Here is an 11772-nt window from a genome sequence, read left to right as displayed (position 1 = left end):
ACGATTACTGGTGGTTACAAAAGGGAAAAGTGATCTATACTACCCTTAATGAATGCACAGGGCATTATATCTCACTGCCTTGAATTAGTCTCTTACCAGAATTAGGATAATTTCCAATATAACACAAAAACTTTCAAACAGCATCTATTTTATTAAACCTTTTTCTGAACTCCTGTTCAGTTTCTTTTAAAAACCACCACAGTGCTGTGGCCCAAGAAAGAAAAGTAACCCAACTAAGGGCAGAAATAACTGCTCTAGATAGTAAGATCTGTAGAGAGCTAAATACAGCAACATCTACAGTTGTTTCTACTGCCCATACCATCGGTTTCACCTACCATAAAAGGAAGTGACACCAGTGGACAATTCCTTTGTAATCAATTTATGGGCAGAAGCAACAATTTTTGGTCTAGATTGAATTACCTTAAATACATGGGTTTAATAAATACAAATATACACATTTGTATACATTAAATGTTCTCACATGTGTATAATTTCAACATATACATTATATACAGAAATACATACAGTACATGCTCCTCCTGACAACACTATCTCATTTTTCCAAGTGTCACCAAAAGGTGTGATAAGAAAATGAAGAGAGATTAAATATAGGATGTGACTGAGAACCAAGGTATCATTTCTCTATAATTAAAGAATTATAACAAACACAACTAAAGACAAATGCTGCGCTAGATTTCCCTATGTAATGCTTAAGAATCAATGGGGTTCCCTGGGTGGTAAGTAAAAGCTAAATCTGGCCCTGTGTGAAGTCCTGGAATTCATGGATATTTGTACTGTGCTTGTGTCTAAAGCATTATGTATACAGTAGGAAATAAAAGAGGTTGCGTAATGTAACACCTTAGCCAGTCCCAAAGCAGACCACAGCAGCCTTCTGGTTCTTAACTGCTACCATAACTTTTTTTAAATGAGAGTGGTTTGAATCCAGATGACTCCATGGTCTCAGTTAGGAATGGTCAAATGGTTATTGACTACTGCGGAGCTTGCACCATTTTGTCTCTTAAAATGCTGTGCAGCAAATAAGAGCAGTTTCTTAAGTATACAAAAGGCTGATCCAGAGTAACTAGTCCTCTCTTTTACTGTTATGTCTCAAAATAAAGGAATTCAAAAGAAGCTACAGTAAAGCGGATCACAACACCACCTCCTTAGTACAGCCTCTCAAGACAAATTAATCAACATATTCCAGTTTTAAAGCACTTTAAGAAAAAATGAGATGCAAAACAAGATGTAATCTGTACATTAAGATGGATTTCCAAAAGGAACATGAATTCGAGCACAAGACAAAAAAAATGAGGACAATACAGATGTCAAGACATTCAGTAGCGTGGCTTCTGTTCATCTCAAATTACAGCACAGCTCATGCACCACACATCTTACAATTTTACATACTGTACATGATATAGAAATATTTAAGTTAAAATTTCTTTTACTGATATACTGTACTCAAATTTTAAATCCTGAGAAGAAAAAAGAAAAATGTGTGGTTACGTATGTGCACTATATCTCCGATATCACCAACACATACACCACAGGATGTCAGAAAGTCCAGAGAGGAATTACATGCTGGAAGTGTAACTCATAAAAGTCACTTTCTCTTTTCTTTGTTTGGGAGAGACATTAGGAAACAATTTCTATTCTGTACTACACAACAGTATATACAGGTAAATAAAACTATGACATTTTCTAATGACTGCAGCTTGCAGTAACAGCCTTCCTGTCAGTTTCTTACTGGCTGCAACACAGTGCCTTCAGCTGAACATGAGGAAGAAGAGTAACACCAGTTACCTTGCATTGTAGTACTTGCTCACATTTCAGTTAGTAATCACGTCTCAGGTTAGTCCCAAACACCACTTGAAAAATGTTGACATATTACTTTGCCCTCATAGGTGCCCAGTGTCAACAACAACATCAAGAAGAACTACACTAGACTTTCCAGGTGATTTCCAGTGCTGCAGAACACTTGTCCATGCATTCTGAAAGTAAAACTGGCAGGTCCATATTTATCACAAATGCAACCCCACAGACTTTCTTGATCTTGCATTCCCCATAACTCGTATCGGATTCCAACACTACTCATGCAGTTCCATTACACATCAGGATGTTCAACATGCTGTGACCTTGTGGACATTTTGCAAACAAGTTAGTAGGCGATGATATGGGGTTCCTGGAGATGCTACCACCTCAAACACCGACTGAAAGGCCCTCCGATCTAATTCTTCATCTATCTGATGTCGGTAAAAGTCTATGGCCACCAAACAGAAGATGTTAACATCCACTTGCTCAGATTTTCCCATTCTGCTGATAATATGCGGAAGACTGAATTATAAGTTAAGGTCATAGTAAGACAGAAGTTGCTCATCTTTTGGTATAGCAACTTCAAACACTGTTCTCCAATAACATGGTGTATTTTTGAGCTTGCCAACCAAAACACTGTCATGTATCAATTAAACTGCTACTACAGAAATCCTATTTATTCATTAACTACACAAAATTTCTTAGGCCTCCAAATTCATTTTAACCTAGCAGTAGTTTTCTTTATCCACTGGCGCAAACAGTACAATCAGCACCACAGTCACACTGCTGATGGCCAAAAAGCATTGCTGAGAGTAAGAGTCATTAGGAAGTTTGAAACACAACGTATGGCCACTTTTCTTCCTGATCATGAAACGCAACAGTTGTCTGTTTGCTTGGGGCTTTGTTTTTAAACAAATCCCGCACTGATACCACCTATGTCTTTTGGATGTTCCAACTTACTTGGCTGATGTCATTCCATTGCCAAAGCTCACTATTACTGCAGTGCACCTCCAGGGGCACACTTGCAAAATACAGTTTGTATGCAGAAGATAATTTTCTTTAATTGAGTTTGTTCTCTTTTTAAAAAAAAATATATTTTATCTTGCAGAAGGAATACAGAACAAATATTTTAAAGTCACTTCAAAGCTATCTGGTGAAGCTTCTAAAGAGTCCTTCAAGGTAAAGGACTTGCCCAATCATCTTGCATAGTCACAAGGAATGGATCTTAAAACAGTAGTTTTGGGTAACTTCTTTCTCATAATCTATTAAGAAGTTTTTTTTCCCCTCAAACCTGAGGAACCAACCAAAATGATATACACCACTACTAACTGTAGTAAATCTGTCTTTTTTTTTTTGTGTTAAACTTGTACTGTTACCCTTCAAGACTATCAATGTCCTTTAACGAATTGCTAGATTTAGCCAGAAATGGCACACATTCAGTCTTTTTAAGGATACATTGCTGAAATCCATTGACTGGTGGAAGCACTGACAAAAAAACAGGAAAGGCTCCACATTGCCATTGCCACAGGTGTTCTTTGTGTGAAATTAGAGAGAGACAGCATCACCCAGTCACGGACCATTGAGGACTGTCCAGTGCTATGTAGCGTCTGGAATACCTGCAAAAAATATTTTACACACAGATAAAGACACAGTAGATGGACATGGGAAAGAGTGTACTTTATCTTGTAAAGGCTCTCCCCAGCTACAAAGCTCTGAGGTTGACAAACCAGATTCCTGGAGACAACTCTCTAAAGAATTAACAAACACAATGCCTAGACAGATTCTGCAACAGTCAGCCAGGATCAAACTGGATTCACGACATCTGTGATAAACTGACGTAAGTGCACAGAAATGCAAGATTTGTCTGGTGTCTCTATTTTTACAGATGAAGTGTGGTATGCACATGCACTCTCAAGTGATGCATGAGTCCAGTAAGTAGGTCCTGAAAAGCAAAATACCCAGAAGCCCAACTGAGTCCACAGGAGCTTGACTGTAGAGTTCACACAGCCAGATGACCTGGACTGGCTTCACGAGATCTAAAGAGACTGAGTACCAGGATCCCAACTATTAATTTTCTCTTTATTTTCCCATTATCAGTGACTGAACTCTACAGCTGTGCGCTCTGTCATCCAGGTGACATGAAGCCTGTAGGCAAAGCTCACAGCAGTACAGCTCAATCACTGCAAATGATTTGTTAGATCTAATAAAATTGATATTTGCCCCTCTGAGCTGTCAGTCATTAGAAATCTTCTGAAACATTTAAGAAAAAAAACCCCAAACATTACCTTATAAACTACTGTTGCCATGAACTGTGGGTATGGCTGCTGATTGGATAAAAATTCTCCAATAACTTTATTCATTACATCTTGCGGGGGGAAAAAATCATCAAGGAACTGTGGAAGAATGCGAGCCACTACTCTAGCTTCAAAAGGAAATCCCTTCCTGATCCTGAAAATAATAAAAAAACACGTTTTATGATTGAATTCCAGTAAGTATCTCATACTTCTCCAATTTAATTGACAATAGAAAGAACATTCTACTTTCATCTGTAGGTAGGCAAGAGTCTTCGACACTGAGGAATCCAAGGATTCATGTAATGTTACTCCAGCAGTCTACTCAAGGAGGTCTATCAAAGCTATTACACCTACTACAGGTGTCATGTCCTCTCTTTCCTTCCCTGCCTTTTTTTTTAATAGTCAATGTGTTTTGAAGCTCTGGAATTGCATCAGAGACAAGACTTAACAGGAATGCTGAAAAAAGTAAATGAGGATAAAAAAATGACAGGGAGATCACTACTCCTAGTTATCAGAGAAGAGACCATTTATAAGCAGAACACTCATTTCCATTCATAACATCTTTGCATATTTTTTTATTCAAGACTACGAAGACCAATATATCAGACAGGAAAAGGAAGTTGCACAGCACCATAAAGCGAGGAAAAGCTACTCCAGCTTAAAGACAATTCTACTTAAATAACCCTGATTGAAAAATCTTCCTAATAAAGGCTGCATCTGTTGATGTGTAAAGATCAAGTTACCATCGGTGATTGCTCCCTGCAAAAGTTATTTTCTGCTTAGAGTATTCACGTTTACTTTGCCAACTCTTAGGAGTGATATTTTCAAAAGCACTCAAGCACTGATCTAGTTCTGTTCTCACTGAGTGCAGAAGTGAAACTCTCACCCAGTTTTATGGAAAAACCACTGAACACTTTAAAAAATGTAAAACTTTATCCCACAAACTGCTACGCAAAATCTAACATGGTATGCTCACTTAAGACAGCTTGAGATTGTCAGATCAAAACAGAGGTCTTGAAGTATTTCCACTAAATGAGTTCCATGTGAATACAGAAGTTTTACTGTACCCTTTCGCTGCAGTTACTTAACGGAAAGAGCAATACTTGGGTGGGAGAAAGGGAAAAAGGTTTTAAACTCTTAGGGTATTTTGAAAGATTACTTCCTGTAAACTGGATTTATAACCTTGATTATGCAGAAGACATCCTGAAAAGCACTTAAGAGTTTGACCTGAAGGGAGTTGGAAATACATTTGTAAAGTATTATGGTTTGAGCAACACACAGTATCAGTTAGGGCATGTCTGTTTCCCATTTACATTCCTGTACATTTGCGCGGCTTTCAGCAATTCCATCAGTGTTACTGTGTATACTAGAAGTATCAATTTTAAGCAACTGTAAGCAGAGAAGCATCATTAATTAAACATTAGAACTGTCAAACAGAGAGGTGACCACACAATGCCAAGCAGAATACTTTCCCTCCTGGTGCCCCGTTACACGTATTTGATCCTCTTACCTATCAAAAAGGACAGATACTCGTTCCATAGCTACGATCACAGATTCGCTGTCAGGAGCAGCAGGATTTGCATCTGTAGTACGACTGGGGCTGATTTTTTCCTTTCCTAAACAAAAAAAATTTGTAACAAGTTTACTGTGAATGCAAAAATAAGACCTTTTTATCCTTGGTAATAACAGTAAAGAAAACTAGCACTGTTAGTAAGCTAGTCTCTCAGCACATCAAAGGTATAAAAAAGTAAATACCTGTGTACATGCAAGTCAGCATTAACCCAAGTGCTGCCATTGCTCTGTGAGGGCTCTGCACATTCACTCTGTCAACACTCAGTTTAACTAGCGATTCACTATCCAGCCTAGAAAGCTGCTCTGAAAGAAGGAGTCGTTCTAGTCCTCTCAGGACACAGTGATAAATAATGGACGGCGTCGATTCATCGCTTCCAGACACCATGACTCCACACATCTGAAAGAAAGAAAAAAGCCAACTACCTGTTTTTGGAGTGTATTCAGGTCATCTTCTAGCACCACAGCACTGCAGCTAGAATGCATCAGGTGTTAAGAAAACCTGATGAAACTAAGCCCAAAAACATAACTACATCACAACAATCAGCTTAGGTGTCTAAGACAGCCATGTGGTGATCCTGGGTTACATGACCACCTGTGACTGGAGGCATCACAACATACCTGTATAATTCCTGCAGAGAATTCAGGCCCTACATCAAGTGGGTAATTCTCAATCAAATAGAAAGCAGCTGCACACATCACCAAGATGTGCTGTTGGTTATGGATATTCACACAACTGTAAATAAGCAAAACACACCTGTGGTCACTTACATCAAAGTTGTCTAGGTCATAAATAGAGACTATACAAACAATTCTTAGAAACATTCAGCATTTTTTCCTCACAAAATTTATGCAATTTTTAAAATCACACAAAGTATCACTGAGATGCCATAATAGAGGACTGGTTATCATGGAAATCCAGTGCAATACAAGAATTTTTTTCAGCAATTTAATTACACGCTATCATTGCCGAACTTGTTTAGGAGAAATAAACTTCACTACTGATCTGCAAGTCTTATTTAAAGAGTATGCCTATCAACAGAAAAATAAGTTTTAGGGAATACAATTTACCAAAAAGACAAAAGTCTGAGCTATCAAAGAGTTTTCTCAACCTCAAATATCCTTTCGCTTCTGTAAATCTACCCTAAAATTGGCTGATAAACATCATTTGTAAGATTTCAATGACAACGCCAAAACCTGCTTGATACAACAGCCTGCTCTAAAACGTACTGACAACAGCAAACTATGAAGAGCCCTTTTGTTCACACATAAGCATGCACCAGTTCGGGGGGAGGGGGAGGAGACTCTTACTGTGCTACTCCTCTCAAATTGGAGAGCAGATACTCGCTGATAATTGGAATGAGTTGCTTCGCTGTCTCATCAAGCAAGTCACACTCAAGGATATAAAGAATTCCATGCAGAGCTCCAATTCGACTTGGCATATGGGTGCTTCTTAGGGTTGATTCCAGGAGTCGACTTACTGGTTCAGCCACAGCTTTATCCTAATACATCCAATGACAGTATTCATTAGAAAACCACACTGCTTCAATACTGGTGACTCCTGTCACTTGGAAATACTTGGAACAAATTAAAGAGCAGAAAATATGGCATGAGCCATGGTCTGGCTTAAAACTACTTTGAATCAATGTCATGAGATCAATATAATCACGTAAGAGATGACTTGCAGATTAACTAGTAAACTGATGCTACGTCACTTGACCTGTAAAAAATTATCTCATGATTTAAAGCCAAAAAACCCAAAGATAAGCATTAGTTCAGTAGATAATACGTCCTCTACATATAAGACATGGATGGTTGGGATTTTCCGGCCTTCCAGCTAACCACAAAGGATGCTTCTGTCTGAAACCGACTGGTAGTCAATGCCTACAGTTTACATTCAAAAGAAACTCTGCCATCCACTCAACTAATAATACAGCATTCCATTTATTTGTTTTCCAAGACCACTGGCACTCAGACCTACATGTCTTTCTCTCCACCACTCCTATGATCTGGATGAGGGGATCAAGTGTGTCCTCAGTATGTTTACAGATAACACCAAGCTGTGTGGGAGTGTTGCTCTGCTTGAGGGTAGAAAGGCTCTACAGAGGGATTTGGACAGGCTGGATCAATGGTATGAGGTACAACTGTTAGGTCCTGCACTTGGGTCACAACAATCTCATGAAATGCTAAAGGCTTGGGGAAGAGTGGCTGGAAAGCTGCCTGGCAGAAAAGAACTTGGTAGTGTTGGTTGACAGCCAGCTGAATATGAGCTAGCAGAGTGATCGGGTGGCCAAAGCAGCCAAGAGCATCCTGGCTTGTATCAGAAATAGTGTGGCCAGCAGGACTAAGGCAGTGATCATCCCCCTGTACTCAGCACTGGCGAGGCCATACCTCAAATACTGTGTTCAGTTTTGGGCCCCTCACTACAAGAGAGACCCTGAGGTGCTGGAGCGTGCATCCAAAGAAGGGCAATGATGCTGGTGAAGGGTCTTATGAGGAGCAGCTGAGGGAACTGGGGTTGTTTAACCTGAAGAAATGGAGGCTGAGGGGAGACCTTATTGCTCTCTACAACTACCTGAAAGGAGGTGGTAGAAAGGTCGGTGTTGGTCTCTTCTCCCAAGTAACAAGCGACAGGACAAGCGGAAATGGCCTCAAGTTGCACTAGAGGAGGTTTAGATTGCATATAGGAAAAACATCTTCACCAAAAGGGTTGTCAAGCATTGGAACAGGCTGCCCAAGGAAGTGGTTGTGTCACCATCCCTTGAGGTATTTAAAAGACATGTAGATGTGGTGCTTCGGGACATGGTTTATTGATGGACTTGAAACTGCTAGGTTAACAATTGGACTCAAGGATGTTAAGGGTCTCTTCCAACCTAAACGATTCTATGATTCTATGTTTAGCCCTCAAACATCAAGCTGGTATCAGACACTTCACTCTGTTATCAAAGTACAACAGTTTATTGGAATAAGCCAAATCTATTCTAAACTGTTGGTTTTGAAAAGTCTTTTTATCTTACAATCTATTTCAAGCATTTAGTAGAAATTATTTGTTTTACCTCGTCCCTGTATTCATGAAGTATCTAAGATACAGGTCAGTTTTACAGTGTGTGCTCTCTAGTCACTCTTTTTAAGCTGATTTTCTACATAAATCCACACAGGACAACAAGCAACTCTTGATGGAATCAACCTTTTTGTTTTCCTCCCACTAACCTGTTATATTCAGCTTCTGTTTGTGAGAAGGTGTTATTAGTTCACTGAGTGGGAAATTACAGCCTAGTCAGAACAAGTTGATCTCTAAAACTGCTTCTGCATGTTTGGCATCACTTTCAGAGTCTTCCCTTGCACAGTTGCTGCTACAATAGCTCCTGGAAGCCCTACCCCAAAAGTATTTCAAAACTTTTCTTATCACGATTACCCATATAGTTTTATATTAGTTTCACAGAGAGTTTCTAGAAATGCTAACTTCTTCTGAAAGAATTTGTAACATTTTCCTAAATAATCGCACTCTGAAATGTCCATTGGAAAATGATAACTGCTCTCTGGTCTACAGATTTAACGACAGTAACACATTTCATTAAACGGCTTGCATTAATAATGTTCTTTCCCTAAATGCAGAACAATGCAACGGAGAGAAGAGAGAGAAAGAAAAGGGACACCTGACCATCAAGCTATTTATCACATGCACTGTCACAGTCTCTCATGAGTTTACAGCCGTTCACCTGTAACGCAAATCTAGCCATAGCTGTTCCACAGTCCTCACTTCTGGCTTGAAATGCAACAAATGAGTCCACGGCAAAGGTAACACTCAACTGAGCAAGATAAACCAAAGAGCACATTAAGCTCAAACCTCAAAGAGACCCCAAACCAAACTACCTTTCTGTTTGAATATGGGGCAACTAGAGATGATGTTTGCAACCTCTGAAAGCCCAGAACACACATCCTATTACTCCTTCTAGCCATGTAGATGAGCTAAGGGATTTTCTTAAGAGACAAACCACTCTTACCAAGCACATCAGACTTCTGCAGCAGAAGCTAAGGATGAGTTAACCTAGACACTCACCAATTTACAACAAACTTCCACGAGAATTTCTTACCATTCCAAGAACAGCAGCAGCTTTACAAGTGGCTGGTATCAAATACTGTACAAGAATCTCATCTTCGGATGGATGCACCTTTCGCAATTCTGTCAATGTTGTATACATCATCTCAAACTGATTCCTTTCTGTAAATAAATCTGATACTGCCAGAAGCTGTACACAATAAAAATTTAACATAAAAAAGCTCATTAGTAGACAGTCAAAAATTGACTCTTCCTCTATTTTAATTGTCAGCAAAAAGATTCCTCAATTTGTCTAAATGTATAAACATTAACTCAAGTGTCTGGAATAACTATTGTCCAGAATTATTTCTGCCATCCATCTCAGATAACAATCACCTCCAAATGGTCCTTTTTTCCCAAAAAGTTTTAAAAAAATCAAATCCACAATAGCAAGTAATTCTGGAAAATTAACAAGCACTGCCATTTACAATGTACTAAAACACCCCAAAACACACAATACATACTCTCTTGCAAGGATAGTTTCATTTAAAGTCTTCTATGATTGTGAATAATGGCTATCAAGACTCATTCCACACCTGTGTTCTTTAGTATTGCTTCTACACTTCAACAGTTAATCTAATCCTCTAATACACTGTTGTTCCATCTTTATTTTCTTACCAAGAGACAGGATAAGCAAAATCCTGAAATCTACTTTTAGCAAGTAGTCAAACAAGATACCGACTATCATTAAGCGACAGAAGTGTTTACAATGTAGTAGCAGAATAAGCAATCCAGATGCTTACAGAGTTTAAATTAGTATTATGCTATTAGTTGATCAAATTATATTTCTGGACTGTCCATTTAATAGCACTGCCAAGAAAAATCAGTGTTTCCCATACATTAAAAAATGCTTTACAAGTGCTTCTTAGATCTGAACATTTGGTAACATATACTCAATTATGACTCTTGATAATAGTTTAGACTTACTGATCGCACCACTTCGCTAATCAAAATGACTGGTGTTCTCTTGCTAGGGTTTGATGGCAATATCCACTGACTATACAGCTCAAGCAAGAACTGAGAACAAGAATGTATATCTACACCAGCCCGGTGTTTCCTGCAAGGTACAATAAGCAAGTGTTAAAATGGCTACTCTTAAGCCCTGCTAAAATACTTGACTGAAATAATACAGTTATTTACCAGTGCCTAGTTTATAAACCCAGCTTACAGAACTCAGCATGAAGAGATAAAAGCTTATTGGTAAGTCAAAGGAGAGATAAGAAGAAAATAAGACACCTGGTGTTAACAGGAGAGGTTGGTGGTGAGGAAGGAGCAGGTATGTCATTCTCATCTTCTTCATCCTCACCCCACTCCTCTTCTCTCAACGGAGTGATATTATTTCCTAACCATATGGAGTGTATAGAGACCTTGCAACACAAAAAAAGCCAAACAGAAAACAAAAACCAAACAACAAATAGAAAAGAAGCACAACATTTAACACCCTTGTAGTCAGATTAGAAAAAAAATAATTTAGAAATCCAATACACTTTTCATTTAAATGACAGGTAACACACAGCCTTAAATAACATTCACATGACCTGCACATCACTTATTTTTATTTATTTTTTTTAACCTTTTTCAATATTTTAGTTTAACTCACTGTAAATTGTACAGTGCAGCAAAAACAGTAGCACCATGTGCTTAGTACAGCAATACAGGTGATGCTGAAAGTAGCTCCTGGCTATAACCTGTAAGCATGCACTAACAACGTGCATGCATCATCCCAAAGTCAACATATCGGATCTAAAATCTAAAGTATAAATATTTACAACTTATATTAAGCAATAAAGTAATTCAGAAAGAACTGTAATGACTGCAGTTCAACAGAACACATTCCTAACTCATCTAAAACCATATTCTAAAACCATAACTCAGCATATCTGATTGCAGTATAACCATTCTTCTGAAATGAGATAAGACTAAGATTTCAAATCCTTTGACTCAGCCTAGATAAACAATTACCTACAAAGAAGAAAACTTCTTAGTTATTTAAGTTTT

At 38.4% G+C, this 11772-nt stretch overlaps 1 protein-coding gene across 4 annotated transcripts in view; it reads right to left on the bottom strand.

Annotated features, from left to right (window-relative positions):
• Nucleotides 1-416: 416 nt before the first annotated feature.
• The window catches only part of HTT (huntingtin), an 88094-nt gene continuing 76738 nt past the window's right edge, over nucleotides 417-11772 (bottom strand). For 2 of the 4 annotated variants that reach the window (XM_086611997.1, XM_086611998.1), the window contains 10 exons: nucleotides 11011-11141; nucleotides 10702-10831; nucleotides 9770-9925; nucleotides 6987-7177; nucleotides 6297-6411; nucleotides 5862-6075; nucleotides 5617-5722; nucleotides 4098-4260; nucleotides 3268-3428; nucleotides 417-2334 (listed from right to left, as the gene is read on the bottom strand). In XM_086611997.1, coding sequence (XP_086468123.1) covers nucleotides 2121-2334; nucleotides 3268-3428; nucleotides 4098-4260; nucleotides 5617-5722; nucleotides 5862-6075; nucleotides 6297-6411; nucleotides 6987-7177; nucleotides 9770-9925; nucleotides 10702-10831; nucleotides 11011-11141 — 1581 coding nt within the window. In that variant the 3' untranslated portion in view covers nucleotides 417-2120. Of the gene's footprint in view, nucleotides 2335-3267; nucleotides 3429-4097; nucleotides 4261-5616; nucleotides 5723-5861; nucleotides 6076-6296; nucleotides 6412-6986; nucleotides 7178-9769; nucleotides 9926-10701; nucleotides 10832-11010; nucleotides 11142-11772 lie in introns of those variants that run through there. The other 2 variants (XM_086611999.1, XM_086612000.1) reach the window with 2 other exon arrangements.

This window comes from Tauraco erythrolophus, chromosome 5, assembly GCF_009769465.1.
Source record: "Tauraco erythrolophus isolate bTauEry1 chromosome 5, bTauEry1.pri, whole genome shotgun sequence".
NCBI classification, from domain to species: Eukaryota; Metazoa; Chordata; class Aves; order Musophagiformes; family Musophagidae; genus Tauraco; species Tauraco erythrolophus.
Note: the sequence above shows the minus strand (reverse complement) of the source record. Positions and strands in the feature narration are given on the sequence as shown.